This window comes from Penicillium crustosum (genome assembly GCF_028827405.1).
Source record: "Penicillium crustosum strain IBT 35664 chromosome Unknown utg000004l_segment0_segment0, whole genome shotgun sequence".
In the NCBI taxonomy this organism is placed as follows: domain Eukaryota; kingdom Fungi; phylum Ascomycota; class Eurotiomycetes; order Eurotiales; family Aspergillaceae; genus Penicillium; species Penicillium crustosum.
Window position 1 is genome coordinate 2131813 of NW_026623125.1, and position 19336 is coordinate 2151148.

Sequence of the window (19336 nt, forward strand, 5' to 3'; positions counted from 1 at the left end):
CAAGGGTACACTGGAGTTTCTTTGTGAGGATCTGCACGGCGATGCAGATGATGCATTTAATACCGTGCCGAACATGGCACAGTGAGTACATGGTGTTTGGTGGGGTCAATATCATGGCGATTCTTCGGAATCGCATATCATTTGTTAGATTAGAGGATCAAAAATCCAATTGTCATTGATTTAGTGCACAATTTTTGTAAAGCGTAAAGTGATATGTATTGTACTAGACTAGGTAGTCATTCAAGGCTGAGCACGAGATATGTAAATTGGGGAATAATCTTTGGACAGAACAGATAGAAGCAATCAAAAACACCTCAGAATGCGGATATGAGCAAGACGAAAGTAACAATTAAGTGAGAAAAGAAAAACCGAGGGCTATGCATATGGATCGAGGATAGAGCACGAAAGGAAGCAATGATAGACGATAAATAGAACAACAGGTGCAAAGCAATATTTACGCCGTCACCTGAGATGGAGCCTCGGTCTGTGCAGCGGGAATAGTAGTCTCAACAGCTGGCTGCTCAACACCAACTTGAGTAACCTTAGCCGGCTGAGGAGCAGAAGACCGTCGAATGGGACCACCTGCATGAACAGCTGGCAAGGGCGTCTTAGTCCGAGCAGCACCGCCGCCAGCCGCACGAGCAGTCTCAGACTCCATAGCATTCTGCACAGCCTTAGACTTAGGTTCAGACTGAGCCGGTATATCAGGTTCAGCCTGGGTCGGTGTAGAGGTCACATCGGGGGCAACCTCCCACTTATCATCGAGACCGAGGATTTGATCAATAGTCGCAGCAGCAGGAAGTAAATCATCAAATTTCAATCTGCGACAGATATCAAGATACGTCTTCGACAGCTTCGCATCCTTGAACTCTTTGTCCTTGCCGGGGATCAGCATATTGAGCAGGTACTTGGTATTTCCCAGACGGTTTTCCGATTCGATACAGAAGCGCATGTACTCGTAAACGACCTCCCGCCACGGGGCAAGGCCACCATCCTCCTTAGCCCGGAAACAAGACGAGTTATTCTCCGCAGAGGTCGCGATCATCGCACCGTCAACTTGGTACTCCTTCATCAGCGCATGCCCCTGGTCACGCGAAGTCACATCGCCGTTCATCACGCACGCCACACCGGCCTGGTGACAAATTTCTGCTATCATTGAGAGTTGGTCACGGATTGCAGCTTCGCGTGGTCGCATGGGAGTAGTGCGACAGTGTACTGTCAAGGCTGTGATGCCTGTCTTCACAAGACGGGAGACGAGGGCCTTTGTTTCTTCGGGGTTGGAGAGGATGCGAATCTTGACCGAGATGCCGATTTGGTGAGGATCGCCGACTTCCTTGACAAGGCTCTCTAGGATAGAGACGAGAAGATCCGGAGTGCGGAGGAGGGCGGCGCCCATGCCACCGCTTGTGGAGAAGGGTTTGGGACAGCCAGAGTTGAGATCGATGCCTGAGACGTCGTCGGCCACGACACGCGCTGCTGCCACTGCTAGTTTCGGGTCGGCTGTGCCAAGTTGGAAGACCAACCGGCCTTTTTCACGTGCTGGGTCGATGCGGTAGATGACTGATTCTTTTGTTGGTTTGTTGGGGCGTCCGCCGTTGCTGGGCATGCGAGTGAATTCGATTGTGCCGTTTCGTGGGTTTACGCGTCGCTCGGCACCGATCAAAGAGCGGTCAACTGTCTCGGGACCCCAGACGAGGTCGGCGCCGTATTTCAATGCCAGGAGGCGGGAGGGTAGTTCTCCAGATCGGACCATTGGTGCGAGGACGATTTTGTTGCGGTAGTCGACGCCCTTGGCGGGGATGGGCACACGCGGCACAGCGGCCCGCACGGGGCCAGGTCCAGGTGCGGATGCGCTTGCGAGGGTTGCCATTGTCTTGCGGAGAGTTCTGATCATAGCATTCCCAGGTGCTGCGGGGAGAGGGGGTATAGAACGGTCTTTTTTTTTCTGGGTCCTCCGATAGAAAGTTTGGATCACGTGAAGATAGTGGCGATAACTCTCTTTTTTTCTTTTCAGGGTGGTCATTGGGTTTCATGTTTTTTATGTAATTTAATCATTCATGGTATTTTTTGAGCACCTTGGGTAATAATTCCAAGCCCGGTGAGATCAAAACAACCAATGATCAGGCTCTATTCTCTGCCAAGGATCACGACATGTCCTACCTAGATACTCTGAACATTGAATGTGGTTGTCTGCGATTTTTCTAAAGGCCTGATGATTCTAAGATTATAATGTTCTACCATTGAAGTGAACACGATTGCAATTGATCTATGGGCCGCGTGTACTGCCGACATCGGCATGTTTGACAGTATGGGGTCGGGTATGTACATGCAGTGCACATCCTACCAAATAGTTAAAAGATATAGCGTACATGCACCTACATATGTGTTATAATATGCCTTAGTATGTTGTGAGAGCACGAGACTTCAGTGGTATACAATGTAGTATCCGCAATTAATTAGACCAGTCGGGATATCAATCTGATTCGGGTTGATCATAAACATGCCGACTTTCGGAACTGCCATGTTTTTTTTTCTTTTCTTTTTTTAAAAATACAAACTTCCGACACAGTCAAAGGGGTAACACCACCACGCATCACAACATTGGAACTTATGCCCGTGTGATTGAAAAGGTACAATTTCAAGTTTTGTATCAGAAATACCAAATAAAACAAAAAAACAAAAGACATTAAACCCATAACACAGCCAATGACTCGTCCTCCCTTGGCCCGACTGGGAAGTGCTACCTCCACCGCCTCCCGCTCTGTTTGGCGCACATCAGCAACGCTGGCTCCCCCCACTTTGACTGCCCCTCTCTCTTCCTCCTCTTCTTCCTTTTCTTCTCCCTTATCCCGCGCGGCCCAAGTATCTAGACACTTTTCGTCCGCTTCACCCAACATGTCTTACTCCATTCGCAAGATCGGTTCCCCATACACTCTCGAGCACCGTGTGTTCGTTGAGAAGGATGGCGTCCCCGTCTCTCCCTTCCACGATATTCCTCTCTACGCCAACGAGCAGAAGACCATCCTGAACATGGTCGTTGAGATCCCTCGCTGGACCAACGCCAAGCAGGAGGTACGATAACACAATACTTCAATTGACCCCGCCACATGCTAATTGCATCATAAACAGATCTCCAAGGATGATTTCCTCAACCCCATTAAGCAGGACACCAAGAAGGGCAAGCTCCGTTTCGTCCGCAACTGCTTCCCCCACAAGGGTTACCTCTGGAACTACGGTGCCTTCCCTCGCGTAAGTTTTGGACCTCCCTCCCCCACCCGTGGATATGAAGAGGGGTATAAAGAAACTGACATGTTACAAACCAGACCTGGGAAGACCCCAACTCCATCCACCCCGAGACCAAGGCCAAGGGTGACAACGATCCCCTCGATGTTTGCGAGATTGGTGAGCTTGTCGGCTACACCGGTCAGGTCAAGCAGGTCAAGGTCCTCGGTGTTATGGCCCTGATTGACGAGGAGGAGACCGACTGGAAGATCATTGTCATCGACGTTAACGATCCTCTTGCTCCTAAGCTCAACGACATTGAGGATGTCGAGCGTCAGCTTCCCGGCCTCATGCGCGCCACCAACGAGTGGTTCCGCATCTACAAGATCCCCGACGGAAAGCCCGAGAACCAGTTCGCCTTCTCCGGCGAGTGCAAGAACAAGAAGTACGCCGAGGATGTCATCCGCGAGTGCTCCGACGCCTGGGAGAAGCTTGTCTCTGGCAAGACTGCCCGTGGCGAGATCAGCCTGTGAGTTCTATCCATATACATATATCCCTGTCTTCTTTTTTAGGATGTTGAAGCTAACCAGTACCAGTGCCAACACCACTGTTGAGGGCTCTGCCGACCGTGTTGACCAGGCTCAGCTCGCTGCTATCCCCCGCAACGAGAACCTGCCCCCTGCTCCCATTGATGGCAGCATTGACAAGTGGTTCTTCATCTCAGGTGCCGCAGTATAAATGGTATTTTCTGCCAAAGAAATATAAAACTAACCAAAACTTTCAAGCCTATGATCGTCTACCTGGTGGAGATTACGTTCTTCGATTTCCCGAGGACAGGACTCATTTTTGAATTGTGAATGAAATGTTCCCAATACTTATTCTTTACCACAAACGTTGTAGAGAAAAGTAGACTCTGATGGGCGAAATGCAAATCCGAGCAACTGGATATGTAGTAATGAAGCAGTCACCAAATCAAACACCATTGTGCAAGATCTTCAAATCTACTCCACTGAGCCCAATGTCAGGTATGAAGCATACATAAACAGCCTATGTTCTCTACCAAAGTAAGAATAATTTAAGTATTCCGACATGCCCAACAGCGCCAAAAATCGTCAGATGAAACAAATGATAGGTAATATAATACACGAATGCACACAGCTCGAACAACATAACTTTCCCCTAGTTCTTCAAGCTGGCCTCCCGCTGCAGAGCTCTGCCAACACGAGACACCTCCTCGATAACATCGCCAATCTTCAGCCCGCGCTTTCCGACATCCAGCGTAAGCTCCTTGCCGCCCTTAAACCCGACAGTCATGGTCGGTAGCTCGGTGGAATTGCGCGGCAATTGCTTGACCTGAATATCGATGTGGGTTGGGCTGCTTGTTGGGATAGTGTCTGGCGTGCGCAGCATACCCAGGAGCAGGCGGCATGGCCGGGATGCGCGGGAGAAGGGGTTGTAAACGGTCCGGAAGCTGGTTATCGTGGCGATGGGGATGGTCATTGTTGCGGTTTGGGTTGGTGGTGAGAGGCGCGAGGGGAGGGTTTGTGGACTGGCAAATTGATTAGTTTTGAATCTTTCTAGGTAATTGTACCCTGTAGCTCTCTTTCTTGGTTCTGTTGTTGCGTACCTGAGTGGATGAGGCTGGCGGGAAGTTTTTTAAAGGTGGTGTTTGCTGGGTTGATTCCGCCGCGGTTGGACAGATAACTTTCGGTGGAAGATTATTCCAAGGAGAATATGGCGTGGACCTCAGTCGGTCTGCGACAAGTCTGACAGGTAATGGCGCAGGTTCAATTGGAAGTTCTAACCACACCAGAGTCTCTGTTGCGAATTGCGGTTGAAGGAATGGGGCATGTTTGACTCAGATGCAAACACAATGCCAAATGACGCCCGTCTACATGGCAACTTTGAGTTAAACAACTCGACACTTTTAAAGCAACTTATTACTTCAAGTCTCTCGGGATATTCTCTACTAGTATCTATTTTGAAAGAAATTCCTCCAACTCGCCGAACAAATAGCACTTGAATGTGTTACATCGAATAAACAATACTCTCATCGCAAGATGTCCCCCACGACAGCCCTCCAGGGCCGCGTAAAAGAGCTCTCAACTTCCCTGGGACAAATCCAACCCCTCGTGGATAGATTGCGCAATTTTACTGCTTCTATTGGACAAGGCGATGAAGCCCGTCTGGAGCTTGGGAGTGAAATACATTCCCAACTGAAGGAAGCCGAGCAAGAGCTAGAGCTGCTGCGTGTGGAGGTCGAGGCGCTGGAGACTGGCTCAGATAGCAGGCGCAAGGCCCCTGCTGTCCATGGACACAAGGAGGCTGAGAGGGAGCGGGTTATTTCGATGGTAGGGCGATTGGCTGAGGATCTCAAGAGGTAAGATACCCTTAAACGACTTGCACATGCCGGGGAGATTTCCTTGTCATGGTTCACTCCCTAGTCTTTAACTGTTTAGCATATGCTAATCGACCCTCTAGAACACGAGGTGAATTCCGAACTGCCCAATTACAAGCGAAGCGGAATGCCGAACTCGCCAAGCGGAAGGAGAGAGAGTTGCTGCTGTCGAGATCGCATTTCTCCGAGAAGAAGCAGCCAACAGAGAAGTTCACCCAGGATGATCTTGTTTTGAACGCGTCGAATGACGTGACATCTGCCCTACGCAGAACCCATCAACTCATGCAGGCGGAGCTCTCCCGCAGCCAGTTTGCCCAATCAACCCTTGGTGGGTACCTCTTTCGTTTTCCCTGATCCTACCGGACGCTAATACCTTTTAATTAGAACAATCCACAGCCGCGATCTCATCTCTGTCCGAGTCCTATAGCAGCCTTGATACACTTCTCTCTTCGTCCCGCAGCCTGGCTAACTCCCTTCTCCGCTCCCAAAAGTCCGACACATGGTACCTTGAGACTGCTTTCTATGTTCTTCTTGCAACAATTGGCTGGCTTCTATTCCGACGTGTCTTCTATGGGCCTCTTTGGTGGCTTGTATGGCTGCCTCTGAAGCTCATTGGCCGGGTCGCGTTTGCAACACTAGGTGCAGCCGGGCTGTCTACTACAGCTGTGCAGTCTGCTTCTCAGTCCCTTGCAGGGGATGTCTCTACGGCTATTCATCAAATGTCCACGGCGGCTACAACGGGAACCGTGACAGCCAGTATCACTGCCTGGGAGCAAGAGCCGTCAGCACCGATCGACAGCGATCGTGTAATTGACAAAATTGGTGAGATGGTCGAGCAAGAGAAACAAACAAGTGTAGACATTGACGATGTCACTCCGGAAGAGAGGGCCAGACAGGCAGAGCTTCCCCGGAATACAAAGAAGAGGATGTTCGAGGCCGGGATGGAGGAGCCGGTGCGAGACGAGCTATAGATATTGATCCAAGTATTAATGAGATACCATGCAGTCATGAAATTTACAACCTTGATCTTTAGTAGTTTAAAAGACCATCATCGAAGGTGATGATGGGGTTGAAGTATACCTAAGTAGTGGGATACTCTCATTGGTCAGTGGGTTTAAGTGCTGCGCGTGTCACGTGGAGACGCGTCTCGATTGTGGAGGGCGTCAGAGAGATCTTCAACACATCGCAGAGCAGTTCTCGAGATAACCCTGACTTTGCTGATTTCGGGCTATTCAACAACAATGGCTGCTTCTTTCTTTAATAATAAGGCTCGTGCCGCTGCCGCTGCAGCATCCAGCAGCTCCAAATCCAAAGCTGGTGACAACAAGGAAGATTCGGCCCGACTCCAGCCGTGGGTTGAGAAATAGTAAGTCAATGCTTCATGCCGAGCTCACCGAACATTTGACTGATATTGATTAGTCGTCCCAAGACCCTGGATGATGTTGCTGCGCAAGACCACACAACCAAAGTCTTGCGGCGCACTCTGCAAGCTTCAAACGTAAGCCACCCAGCCCTGAACAATTGAAACAATAAAAATAACACCAGCTAGCTTCCCCACATGCTCTTCTACGGACCTCCCGGTACAGGAAAAACATCCACAATCCTCGCCCTCGCCAAATCCCTCTTCGGGCCCGCCCTCTACCGCTCCCGAATCCTAGAACTGAACGCCTCCGACGAGCGCGGTATTGGCATTGTCCGCGACAAAGTGAAGAATTTCGCCCGAGCCCAGCTCTCCCAACCAACAGGCCTAGACGCCGAATACCGCGCACAGTACCCATGCCCACCATTCAAGATCATCATCCTTGACGAGGCAGACAGCATGACGCAAGACGCACAGTCCGCTCTGCGTCGCACGATGGAGACATACAGTCGGATCACGCGGTTCTGTCTTGTCTGCAACTACGTCACGCGCATTATCGAGCCGCTCGCCAGTCGATGCAGTAAGTTCCGATTCAAGATGCTGGATAATAGCGCTGCTGGTGAGCGGATCTCGAATATTGCGCAGCAAGAGGGTTTGCAGCTTGAGGATGGGGTTATCGATACGCTTATCCGGTGTGGTGAGGGTGATTTGCGTCGTGCTATCACGTATCTGCAAAGTGCGGCGCGGTTGGTCGGTGCTACGAAGCCGCCTGCTGTGAAGGATGCTGATGATGATGCTGAGATGACGGATGCTGGTAGCAATTCTAGTGTTATTACGGTTCGCAGCATTGAGGAAATTGCCGGTGTGCTGCCGGAGGACATTTTGGATTCTCTTGTGGAGGCTATGCAGCCCAAGAGTGGTGGGTCGGTCTACGAGGCTGTCTCGGGGGTGATAACGGACCTTGTGGCTGATGGCTGGAGTGCTACGCAGCTTGTTGCACAGGTTTGTTTTTCTTCTCTTCGTATTCGCATCACATCTGGCTGACCTCTTTTAGCTATACCGACGTATAGTGTTCAACGAAGCAATCCCCGATATCCAGAAAAACAAGATTGTCATGCTCTTCTCGGAGATGGACAAGCGGCTGGTTGACGGGTCCGATGAGCATCTCTCCATGTTGGACCTTGCATTACGCATTGCTGGAGTCCTGCGCGGAAATTGAGAGGCATTCTTTTGTCAACTCTCGGTGACCCTCCTGGTCAGCAGTAAGACTCCCCGAATACTTGATTGAAAATAGAGATGGCGTTCGGGACAAGGACGGCCTACATGTTCGAGGCGTTATATTCGGATTTTCTTAGCACTCAGATCTTGTTCGAATGGAATGATCATGATACCCTTCCACTTTTCCTTTTGCGCGAACTCCTGGCGCCAATAAACAATATTGCAAAATAGCGAGAAGTAAATTCCTCTCAAGTATAGGCAATGGTTATGGCCCTGATTCCTGGCCTTTCTTTCATTTCAGCAGCTATAAAGCAAGATATAAATGCAGGCAACATTAAACAAAAGGCTAGGCAAGGCAGAGCCATAGGAGACTAGAGGAGCTCATCTCTCTTACTCTGCTTAAAACCAACCAAACCATGAGATTTAGCAGTTTGCCTCGCTTTAATTCTCACTTTCTACCAACTCCTATCTCCCGACAACGGCCTGGACTTTCCAAGTCTTGATACTCAACATATTTCGCTGGTTCTCTATCAGGCCTCATAATTTTGCTCATCTTGATATGGATTCTAATCACCCTGCCAGACTGCGCCTTGGAGCTAGTCGTGACCCCCGTCGTGCTGGTAGAGCTAACCAAGGAGCTGGTCATGATGATAGACAACAGCACCACCACCGAACCCAACAATACCAGCACCAAAGCCAGCACAACCACCAGGTAAGCTATACTTTACAAAAATATGTGCTCCCCATTGCTGTGTCACTACCACCAACATTAGCTTGGAGAGCGTACTTGGTGATATTTACACTGCATCTGATGCCTTCTACCTTCTGATCTTGTTCTTCAACGTCTCACTCACATATTGTATATCCTATTTCGAGGATAAACCCTTTTGACCAACCACTGACAAATAAATTGGTAACTTATAGAGCAGCACCACCTTGACTTGTTACCTCTGTCACGACACCAGACATCTTCAACGGAGTTGTCCACTACTCGCCCTGTGGAGATCTGCCATCGAGACACTCTGCCGCGTACAAAACACCTCCCAGCACAAGTTATTTAGTTACTTGCTGGCATTATTTTCTTAAGGACCACAATATCGACCCAATGAGCCTTCTTGAACAAATCGACGTCGTGAGTATTGATTCTGGAAGGACCTTCTGCACCATAACTAACCTAACACAGGGGATCCTTGTTGCTGCTCTAGCTAGCGCTCTTCCCGATGGGGATGGCGACATCCCTATGCGGTAAGTCATTCTATAAAGGGTTATTGGTTATTTTCTGGTCAACCAAAGACTCGAGTTTTAGGATACGAGAAGAATACAACAACTAAGCCCTAAATGGCGCTTGAATAGTGACTTCGACTTTATCGAGTCGTAGAATAAACCTTGACCCAATTAAATGCCTTGGGTTTTAAGGGAACTTCCTACTTGTTAACAAGCCGGTATATCAAAAGATGGCCAGTTCCGTCGTTGTTAGGGCGTTGGGGATGACCCCCCGCCCGGGGCCCCCGGGGTATCATGCATACTGTACTCCTTTGGAAATGCGGGGCATAAAGGGCTCCACTTGGGCAAGGCCCGCCCCCTGAGCCGAGGGGCCGTGGAACTGGGCATCGCCAAGTATGGAATATCCCACTTGCCTCGGGTATATTGATGATATTAATATACTCGGTGACTACGACTCTGTAATGCATAAATGAAACCTGGCCGGAATTCCTTGAAGGGTATACTTGTCCATATGAAAGGTGTTTTGTCATCGAATGCGCCAAATGCGCCGATATATCGTCCTTCGGTACTTTCCCGTAGGTACGCTTTGCGCGCTTTAACAGCAACACGGCACAACCACAACATTGAGGATATTATAAAACGAGCAAGCCCACCGTCTATTTCGTCATGCCGATGATGAGATTTCGGCGTTTCGGCGATTTTAAGGGATCAAAAAACAAATCCCGGTACTCGGCTCCCGAGTGCCGGAGAACAAGAACGAGCTTACACCCCCGCTAATAAAGGAAACCCATAGAGAAGAGTTACAGGGACAATCAATAACAAACATCGAGACACACCATGGGTACCGAATACCATTTTGAACATACGCTCCAAGAATCCACCAGTGGGATCGAGGCAATGCCATACCAACGAGTCGAAAAGAAATTCCGGCCAAGGCGAGCTAAATGGGCTTGTTATGCCTGCCACAAACGAAAAGTGCGTTGTGATGCACTAAACCAAGGCACATCTTGCACCAATTGCAGACTTGATATGAAGGAATGCGTTGCTCCGCCGCGAAGGAAAAAAAGGACAACAGCTCCGACCCCGTATACTCCTGGCAAAGCTAGGGCGGATAACACGCCACAATCACCACATGTATCACAACATCCCACAATACCAGACTCTAGGTGCAATGAAGTCCAGCCGAATAGCGCCAATCCATCCTCACCACGGAAAAGGAAAAGCGAGCCTCGAAACTTGATTTCTCCATGTACCAGTCCACAGAAAAGACAACATGCCGGTGAAGGCTCCTTACACAGTATGGACAATGAAGTCGGGCTATGGATGGAAAAATTACCTCTGAACGTTCCAGAACAGCCCGAGCTACGTTCTACCAAAGACATTTCGAGGCCCCATCGAGATACCATTGATGGACTCAATCCGGAACAGTTCCATCACAAATGCTCCGAAAAGTTGCTTCAGGCTGTGGACATCCTGACCGAAGTCATCATCATGCACAATTCACTTTCAACACACACTGAGTCATCCGTTCCTACAATCCATCCAACAGCTGATATTCATTCCACCGAAAACCAAATAGATGATGATGCACTAAAGGAGAACATGGAATACTCATCTGTCTGTCATCAGCTTGGGGAGAATATATGGGACACTGAGACCACATTGGATGCAAGTTCGGCTTTGACCCCCGAGTCTCTCGAATTTGTGGCTGCGTCGAATTACAATATTTGGTTGGAATTGAATGACTTTGACCTCGAAGGTCCTTCATCGCTGGGTTCATATGATGCATAGTAAGCTGGGTCTTGAATGGGGAAGTGTATAGATAAATATTTGAAAATTCATCCTCTTTGCAAAGAAACCCAGAGCAATGTTTTCAAAAGCGACTCTTCATGTTATTTGAAAGTGGTACGACTAAATCAAGGAAAAAAAGAAGCTTTCAAAGTTTCTGTGAATTGGTAACCCTCCCTTTGATGCTGATGAAGTACCAGGGGCCTCAAAATAATCGTGTGAGGTTGAATGTTGCTATTGCATTACAAGGCATGCTTCTGATCTGTCAGACATCTCAGGGAATCGATATGGACGTTAAGATCGTATTACTATAAAATATGGTTATGCTAATGACCTCATGTAGGAAATAGCACCCTTTTCTCTATGACCTGTATCCTCCCCTCTCCATCAAAGTGGTGGAGTGTATAATTCAGCCAGTTCCGCGTCTTACCCTCCTCATCCATAACCGACGACACACTGAAATCACATGTGCGATACCGAGCTGGTGGGATATGCCCCGGTTTGGCCAGGAGTTCATATACCTCAGAGACTTTTCCTGGCAGGTTGTCCGGGTTCTCCTCCAGCCCAATGAGAATGGCCACGATATGAGCGGCCGGGGTGCACATAAATAGCCCTTGTGCCGGGGGAGCCTCGGACATGTACTGTAATGCCTGTCGACGTAGCTCGGGGAAGGGACATTTGAGCCCGGTGATGAAAAGTGGGAGGAACACACCCATTTCAAACATAAACGGTGGTTGTTTCCCTTCCGAGCTGCGTGTCCATGCAACCGCGGTGGGGGCCAAGTCGATGATCTGGGCGAATTCGGATTCGTAGGCGTCGTATACACCTTGATCGAAATCCAGCATGGCTTCTGCTTCGATGAAGACGCTCGTATATGTCATTAGAAGAAGCGCTGTTGCACCATCGACGTTTGAGCCATGTATAGATTTCAAATATGTAAAGAGGCGATACCATTGAATGAGTCGGGTTTTCAGGTGCTGTTGTCTGGCTAACAGCTCTGATATCTCGTGCAGCTGGCCATCTGCTGGTCGGCGTATATAAGCTTTGGTGTCAATGTCGAGGGCCTTCATTTCGGCTACAATGCTACACAGAACGTTCCTTGCCTCTTCGGTCGATGTGAAGCGCTCGTCTGGAACGGCCAAATGAAGACCCCAGGTTTCTTCTGATAGTCCATTGGTGATGAAGACCCATGTTCCCAAGCGGCGGAAGATGGGTTCGAGGGCGGCGATGGCCGAGGTTGCTGTTGACGAAGCACCAAAAATCAATTGTGCGCCTTTTTTATACAAGACCTGAGCACCTTTGCGACTTCCCTGTAAGAGCTCGATGGCAATGAAGAGAATGCAGCTAATCAAGGCCACTACCAGGTCTGCTGTGCCCTGACTAATACGTTTCTGTAAGAGAGACAGCGAGCGCGAGTACCAGACCAATGCTTCGCGATGGTGCTGGTGTCGCACCGCAGCTGGATCATTTAGAAGCAACCAGGGTGACGTCTCGTGGATGGGAGGTCGTTCGTAAAGCGCGCTGAGCGAGATGATCGCATCCCAAACAAGCGGCTCTGCCCGGCAGATTTGGAGGACTGAGCCTCTCCAGAAGGCCTGGTCCAGGACTCCTGAAAGTGATGGGCCGGCCTTGTGGAAATAATATTCAAAGGCACGACGCTCTCGCGATCTCTGACATGCGAAGGTCGTGAGCTCCAGCTGGGGCCGCCCAATAGTCTTTCGAGGACCAATGCTATTATATTCGCACCGGCGTCCTGTACTGGTACATCTCAGGCAGTGTGGTTTCTCCTCGCCACACTTTACACGGCGAATTCTGCGAATCGAATGTCAAATACAGCGACTGATCAAGTTTCTGGGGGCTAACTGACTTGCATGTGTCGCATCCGGTCTTGGACTTGGTACCTCCGAGGCGACCAGGGCGCTTGGCGGACGAGTTCATGACCAGAAGAGTGGTAAACGGGGACAGTTTCTTCGAAATCTATGGTATCGGTTGGCCATGTCCTCATCCAAACCCAGTCTCGTAAGCAGGAAGCACAGGGGGAAGCAAAGTCGTGTGTATCAAAATTCTTTGTAATATACAGAAAATTACATTCTCGATACGGAGTATGATAGATATAGATTCAGACAATGAATAGATCAAGATACAATGTAATCAAGAAAAAAGCGAGAAAATGATAAGTGGAGATATCTATAGCCCTGGAGAGTTAAATAGGAACATATGGGTATAGAACACTGGGGGAATCTAAGATCCGGTCAAAGTTATGAAACATTGATTGTTATTTATATTTGTTGTTTATATCGGGTGGATTAATGTATCATCTTTGTAAATTTGATCGGAACTATACGAAATGGTATATATTACGCACGTGACTTGTACAGAATCGGCAGAATTCAATGTGATCCTCTTCCGACTCGGTCTATTCCGTACCGCAGCTATAACATTGTTCTTAGAGGGATGCACACAGGAAGATGTTGGTTGGATGAAAGTGCCTTAGCAGACCCACAATATATAGACACAGCATACAGGCTGTCTGGCGTCTCTAGAGACAAAACTCCTGGTTGGATGTTTGCTCATGGCAAAAGAAAAACTAGAACATAAATCAAGGGAAGTTTCCAATGTGATGAAGTATATTATTCTATCTAAGTTCGAATACGCTTTAAATCAACTCTGATGTCGCATTGTATCCCGCAAAGTATGACTCTCAAGCAAAGCAATAACAATGTCCACCTCTTTTCTCAATACGAGAATGTACACCTGGACAGACCCTCGCAACATAATAACTTAACTTCACAAATCAAAGTCTGCAGATCCATAATTACAGCAACTCTCTCAGCTTCCCAAGTCACTCTTCACATGAGTTCGCATTCACAAACAACAAAAGCGGAGCACAGATCAACCGGCCGTCCATCGACCGACAACCAGGTGCGCTGAGCATCCAACGTTACGGCAAAGCCCGACTCTTCGGTAATGGTGCATACTGTAGTTTGGTCGAATGCAGTGACCTGGGCGCTCGACGCGAAAACAAGACCATGCGGTGCAACCGCGGTGTTGCCCCAGAGCTCTTGAACGGAGTACTTGACACCGTCGATAGGGATGGGGACGTTGGCATTGGCGCCAGAGTGATCGTTGGCGAGTTGCATGGTGGCGGTGGTTTTCCATCCAGCCTGAGGGGTGGGAGAGGCGAGTCCAGAGACCCAGAGGAGGTTGAAGACAAGTGCAGAGGCGTTGATCAATTGCATCTTGTATGGATGATTGAGGGGGGTTTGGTAGGAGGTTGTAGGGTAATTGAAAGACTTGAAAGTTTGGTAGATGTGCTTTAATAGAATTGCTTGTTGATATCTCTTTTACCACGGATCTTAGGAGATTTATATACATGTTGATGGAGGCTGGTTATTCAACCAGATTTCGTTGTTTGGTTGGAAACAGTAACTGTTTGGGAGGGCTAGTGACTTGTTATTGAACCGGATTTTGTTTCCGTCAACTTCTCAGGATCGTCCCCAGTTCTTGCCTAATCAAACACCACTTTTACTACCCTTCTACTACCTGGTACACGCGTAAAAATCCAAAAATCGCTCTATTAGCGCGGGAATATTATGGCATAACAGAAATGAATCAATTTGATACTTTAATATTGTCCATAATTTAAATTGTTTGAAGGATTTTAAGGCAACGAAACACGATGTTTATGCCCCTTGTGGGCGCTATCTAGAAATATGTTAGTTTTCCTGGCAACCTGGCAAACCAGACGACAGAGTCAGGATAATCAACAGTCCTTACTAGTCATAGATGACGAGCGCGACAAATGGTACGAAATGCCCATAAAATGCTATTCATGTTCTCCTCGCTGATCGCGGTTATAGGAACTTTGTGTTATCCCTCCCTTGCAGCACATTCTAGTCGGTAAATTAACCCGAAACAAACAGGTACACGGCCAGATACCTTCACCTACCCCTTGGTTGGTTTCAGTAAGATAGCTAAAAAATCAGGATTGGAACTCGTCATCCAGATTCTGCACAATTTTACATCTCGAGGTCTTTGCAATCACCTTGGGGAGCGGCCATGGCCTATCCGACCGTTATTCCATTTGAGAATGATCGTTCTAACGGACCTCGGTGCTACGACACCTACCACCGGTAAATATGAGTGTATACATGTATACAATTTGAATAAATGAGATTGATGTTCTGCTCCGGATTCAAGGCGTGGATCAAGTCCTCGTGGTTGGCAGCAATGTCCAACGCAAGGGCCCGCCGTTTTCAACGGGAAAACGGCAGGAATGTGAGGATTATGTGGCTGAGCAACTATCAAGGAGTTCAGCACGGTCTGTTTATAAGGCTGGTAGGGAGGCATTTGCTGGACGCGGCTTTTTCGAGAAAATCTTTCGCTTCAATATCGGGTTCACACCACGCAACTCCACAAAATGACACACACGAAGTCCCTGTTCCTGACTTTGATAGGTGCTGCTGCTCTGAGCCAGGCAGCTAAGGTTCATTATGATCTTGATCTCACATGGAAGAGCGGCGCACCGAACGGAGTCGAGAGGGAGATGATCTTTATCAATGATCGTTTTCCAGGCCCGCCATTGATTCTGGATGAGGGAGATGAAGTCACAGTGAGTCTGGTCCTGCTTTGCTTTAAAGCACATACTGAGAGAAATAGATAGACGTGACCAACAATTTGCCATTCAATACATCTATCCATTTCCACGGCATTGAGTAAGGCCTCCGGAAATACCTCTTCGAGAACCGCGCGATACTGAACCACACCAGGCAAACCAACACCCCATGGGCGGACGGAGTATCAGGTCTATCGCAATGGGCTATCAAGCCAGGTAACAAATACCAATACCAGTGGAATGCCACGACCTATGGTACATACTGGTACCATGCCCACGACAAGGACAGAGTAATGGATGGTCTATACGGTGGAATTAGAATTCGGTGAGCATGCAGCAGCCTGTATTAATTACGTCTCTAACAAGAAATCAGTCCGTCTGCCGACCGAGAGTCACCATTCTCAATGATTTCTGATGACCCTGCCGATATTGAGGCCATGACCAAAGCCGCCCATGATGCGCAGTTGGTCATAATGTCTGACTGGGACCATCTCCCGTCCAATGAATACATGGATGCACTGAAAGACACAGGATATGATATCTTGTAAGGCCCCAAATATGAGAGCCAAGGGAGGACCGTGCTCACAATTACCAGTTGCTCAGATAGCATTCTTATCGATGGTGCAGGCTCTGTATACTGCAAAGACCCTGAATATTTGACAAATCTCCAGTCACCCCAGGTCAGAGCAGTCATAACTGAGCCTTTGACAGATAAGGGGTAAGTCTATACTTTACTAGATTGATTTTAAGCCACTAACACTACCCAGCTGCGATCCATTCATGTCAGTTCTTCAAGGTAATTGGGAGCACCACCCAGAGCTACTTCCTGAGGGATTGAACTCCGGATGTAAGCCCAGCGAGGGTTTAACGTCCTCCTTTGAAGTATCACCTGAAGATCGATGGGCCAGTTTGAACTTCATCAGTGCAGCAAGTCTCAAATCGTTGATCTTCTCCATTGATGAGCACCCGATGTACATATACGAGGTGGATGGACGCTACATTGAGCCACAGCTTGCGCATCAGGTTTCCATTTACAGTGGAGAGCGCTACTCTGCCATGGTCAAACTGGACAAGGAACCCGGCAACTACACGATCCGTGTCGCTGGTCATGATAACCAGGTCATCTCTGGCTACGCTAATCTCGCCTACAAGGGCGGCGAACAAAACAATCACGAATCAACGGCATACATCGATTACGGTGGCATTAACACCACAGCATCTGTGATTGATCTGAACACAACGAACCTGCCGCCATATCCTGCCATCCTACCTGCGGAGGACAGCGATGATTTCCATCTCCTGACCCTCGGACGGATCAACTCATCCTGGGAATGGACTTTGGATGGAACGACCTTCCTCCCAGCTAATCTGAACCAGATGGAACCAGTCATTCTCGATCCCAAAGCACCGAGCCTGGATTCTGCCCTGAAGATTGAGACCAAGAATGGCACCTGGGTCGATATTGTGTTCCAGCTCGCCATCCCAGAGCCAACCAAGCTTCAGCCACCCCACCCGATGCACAAGCATTCCAACAAGGCCTTTTTGATTGGCAGTGCAATGGGCAAGTTTCAATGGGGCTCTATTGCGGAAGCAAAAGAGAGCAGCCCGGACAGCTTCTTTGAAACCCCTGTGTATCGCGATACATTTGTTACCGCGCCAAATGGAGAAGCCTGGATCGCTATTCGCTACCAAGTCGTGAACCCAGGACCATTCCTGTTGCATTGCCATATGGAGACACACTTCTCGTCGGGTATGGGCATGGTCTTGCTGGATGGAGTCGATGCTTGGCCGGAAGTTCCTCCCCATTACCTATAGTGTGTTCTATGTATGATTGTTCTATCCTGTCTTTGATACATGCGATTTGATTTTTCTAATTGGCTCCTTAATTATGATCATCTGCCAACGTTCAACCTGCTCTGGTACTAAACTACCACTGGCGTCATTGTTTGTTTAGAGAATGGGCTCTCGACCTATTCGGCGAATACGAGTTTAGACTAAGTCAATTGCAGACCGCGACTCGACCAGGTTTATGGATTTGCAATAATCTGGTTGGCTGATAAAATCCATAAAAGGACCAGGTTTCTGGCCTCAGAAAACCTGATTAGACGTACTTCGATTCAGCTAAAAGTTTACTTCGTATACGGTTCTATTCTAATTATATACTGGGCTAGCGTACGGTTGCTGAAGACTACAGCTCTCTAGTCTCTTATCGTATTCCCTATTATATAATACTAGATGGCACCCGGTAGTAGGTTAAGTTTTGCTATCCAATAATAACCCACAGGCCGAAAGTATATGGATGGACGGTGTTCCTCTCCGCGCGAGATCTCAGTCAAGCTATACGCTGAACCAGAAGGTGCGAGTCTCGTAACCTGCCTGGATTCTGTACTCAGTATTTCGCCTCAAGGCTCGATGTGGAAGCTTGAAAAGATACCATGAGGGATCTCGACACGTCATGATAAACCTTGCCCAATAACTTTGTAGCATTTCAAACGCCATTTGTGTCATGTGATTCCTGTTGCGGCAGGGTGCCAAGCCCAGATTCTGGGCCTGGCTACTGCAACTAATCTATGGTTAAGTTCACGAAGAGAACAGAATTTCGATTTGCCGCACAATTTGCCCCCGCTTGTGATTCATATGCTGAATCTTGGCCGAATCTATACAAAATGCAGGATGTTGTCGTAAAATGGCGTTTTTTGTCCCCAAATCTGAAGATATCTTTCGATACCCTTGAATATGACGCCCATCAGTCCTGAAGAAATCACCGCCGCATTTGAATTACTGGATAACGTAGGAGCCACCGTCAATACAATCGCAATCAACCTTGGAGCCAATAGGCTCGACAGGAGGAGCTTCCGGAAATATCTTTGCGATTACGCCGAGCGCGCTGCGTCCGATGGCCAACTCGTCTATGCTTCGAAGGGAGACACCCCTCAATGTGCCAACCGTGGCTTGCTTCTAGCATATTCCCATATGGAGTTGATATGCTGGCTTGCAACAAACAACTATACTATCTCATCTACGTCCGTCAAATGGTACAGCTGGAGAAAAATATACTCGAAATACCGGATCCCCTTACTTGGGATTTCGCCGCAAAAGTCCCATTTAAAAAGACAATTGCAAAACATCAAGACTACAGCAGATCGAGTATACGCGGAAGTTGATGGGAAAAATGTAAGCATTTCCTATATCTCTTTGAATGTAACCTAACAAACGACAAGATTCCTTTCTTACAAGGCTCTGTGAAATACCGCAAAGTCTCAGTGTGTCCGCCGGTTGATCCTCCACCAGGTGTGTTCATACTCTTTCATTTTGCACGATGAAATCCGCGTTTCTAAGTTTTCTTTCGGTCATAGGAATGGACGATCTTGTTCATCGGGCCACCCTTGCCCACAAGAAGCTCTCCCAGTGATCCGAGCTTTTGCACTTGACTTTCAAGCTTTGGAGAAATAAGACAAATACGTTGTACTTTCGAAATACGATATATTTCCAATGTATTACCAACAACCTT

At 48.3% G+C, this 19336-nt stretch overlaps 11 protein-coding genes across 11 annotated transcripts; 7 read left to right on the forward strand and 4 right to left on the reverse strand.

Annotated features, from left to right (window-relative positions):
• Nucleotides 1-454: 454 nt before the first annotated feature.
• N7487_009841 (tRNA-dihydrouridine(20) synthase (NAD(+))) lies at nucleotides 455-1870 on the reverse strand (the record flags this gene model as incomplete). The annotated part of the gene is made up of 1 exon (XM_056877571.1): nucleotides 455-1870. One exon carries the CDS (start codon nucleotides 1868-1870, stop codon nucleotides 455-457), a length of 1416 nt encoding a protein of 471 aa, XP_056726151.1.
• Nucleotides 1871-2706: 836 nt separating this feature from the next.
• Nucleotides 2707-4090, forward strand: ipp1 (inorganic diphosphatase IPP1; the record flags this gene model as incomplete). The annotated part of the gene is made up of 4 exons (XM_056877572.1): nucleotides 2707-3072; nucleotides 3130-3249; nucleotides 3324-3751; nucleotides 3819-4090. The coding sequence occupies 4 exons, from the start codon at nucleotides 2707-2709 to the stop codon at nucleotides 3958-3960; spliced, it is 1056 nt and encodes a 351-aa protein (XP_056726152.1). The 3' UTR covers nucleotides 3961-4090.
• Nucleotides 4091-4401: 311 nt separating this feature from the next.
• Nucleotides 4402-4722, reverse strand: N7487_009843 (mitochondrial 54S ribosomal mL53 protein; the record flags this gene model as incomplete). Its single annotated transcript, XM_056877573.1, has 1 exon — nucleotides 4402-4722. The coding sequence occupies one exon, from the start codon at nucleotides 4720-4722 to the stop codon at nucleotides 4402-4404; it is 321 nt and encodes a 106-aa protein (XP_056726153.1).
• A 560-nt stretch (nucleotides 4723-5282) lies between these two features.
• N7487_009844 (putative protein transport membrane glycoprotein Sec20) lies at nucleotides 5283-6591 on the forward strand (the record flags this gene model as incomplete). The annotated part of the gene is made up of 3 exons (XM_056877574.1): nucleotides 5283-5602; nucleotides 5704-5948; nucleotides 6005-6591. The coding sequence occupies 3 exons, from the start codon at nucleotides 5283-5285 to the stop codon at nucleotides 6589-6591; spliced, it is 1152 nt and encodes a 383-aa protein (XP_056726154.1).
• Nucleotides 6592-6861: 270 nt separating this feature from the next.
• Nucleotides 6862-8199, forward strand: N7487_009845 (replication factor C subunit 2; the record flags this gene model as incomplete). Its single annotated transcript, XM_056877575.1, has 4 exons — nucleotides 6862-6986; nucleotides 7040-7118; nucleotides 7170-7982; nucleotides 8035-8199. 4 exons carry the CDS (start codon nucleotides 6862-6864, stop codon nucleotides 8197-8199), a joined length of 1182 nt encoding a protein of 393 aa, XP_056726155.1.
• A 1104-nt stretch (nucleotides 8200-9303) lies between these two features.
• N7487_009846 (uncharacterized protein) lies at nucleotides 9304-9447 on the forward strand (the record flags this gene model as incomplete). The annotated part of the gene is made up of 2 exons (XM_056877576.1): nucleotides 9304-9330; nucleotides 9382-9447. 2 exons carry the CDS (start codon nucleotides 9304-9306, stop codon nucleotides 9445-9447), a joined length of 93 nt encoding a protein of 30 aa, XP_056726156.1.
• Nucleotides 9448-10721: 1274 nt separating this feature from the next.
• N7487_009847 (uncharacterized protein) lies at nucleotides 10722-11213 on the forward strand (the record flags this gene model as incomplete). The annotated part of the gene is made up of 1 exon (XM_056877577.1): nucleotides 10722-11213. One exon carries the CDS (start codon nucleotides 10722-10724, stop codon nucleotides 11211-11213), a length of 492 nt encoding a protein of 163 aa, XP_056726157.1.
• Nucleotides 11214-11545: 332 nt separating this feature from the next.
• N7487_009848 (Zn(II)2Cys6 transcription factor domain-containing protein) lies at nucleotides 11546-13148 on the reverse strand (the record flags this gene model as incomplete). The annotated part of the gene is made up of 2 exons (XM_056877578.1): nucleotides 11546-13022; nucleotides 13078-13148. 2 exons carry the CDS (start codon nucleotides 13146-13148, stop codon nucleotides 11546-11548), a joined length of 1548 nt encoding a protein of 515 aa, XP_056726158.1.
• Nucleotides 13149-14059: 911 nt separating this feature from the next.
• On the reverse strand, nucleotides 14060-14449 carry N7487_009849 (uncharacterized protein; the record flags this gene model as incomplete). Its single annotated transcript, XM_056877579.1, has 1 exon — nucleotides 14060-14449. One exon carries the CDS (start codon nucleotides 14447-14449, stop codon nucleotides 14060-14062), a length of 390 nt encoding a protein of 129 aa, XP_056726159.1.
• Nucleotides 14450-15630: 1181 nt separating this feature from the next.
• abr2 (laccase abr2) lies at nucleotides 15631-17640 on the forward strand (the record flags this gene model as incomplete). The annotated part of the gene is made up of 6 exons (XM_056877580.1): nucleotides 15631-15822; nucleotides 15870-15925; nucleotides 15980-16150; nucleotides 16199-16369; nucleotides 16421-16543; nucleotides 16593-17640. 6 exons carry the CDS (start codon nucleotides 15631-15633, stop codon nucleotides 17638-17640), a joined length of 1761 nt encoding a protein of 586 aa, XP_056726160.1.
• A 921-nt stretch (nucleotides 17641-18561) lies between these two features.
• Nucleotides 18562-19237, forward strand: N7487_009851 (glyoxalase family protein; the record flags this gene model as incomplete). Its single annotated transcript, XM_056877581.1, has 3 exons — nucleotides 18562-18999; nucleotides 19047-19116; nucleotides 19182-19237. 3 exons carry the CDS (start codon nucleotides 18562-18564, stop codon nucleotides 19235-19237), a joined length of 564 nt encoding a protein of 187 aa, XP_056726161.1.
• Nucleotides 19238-19336: the final 99 nt, after the last annotated feature.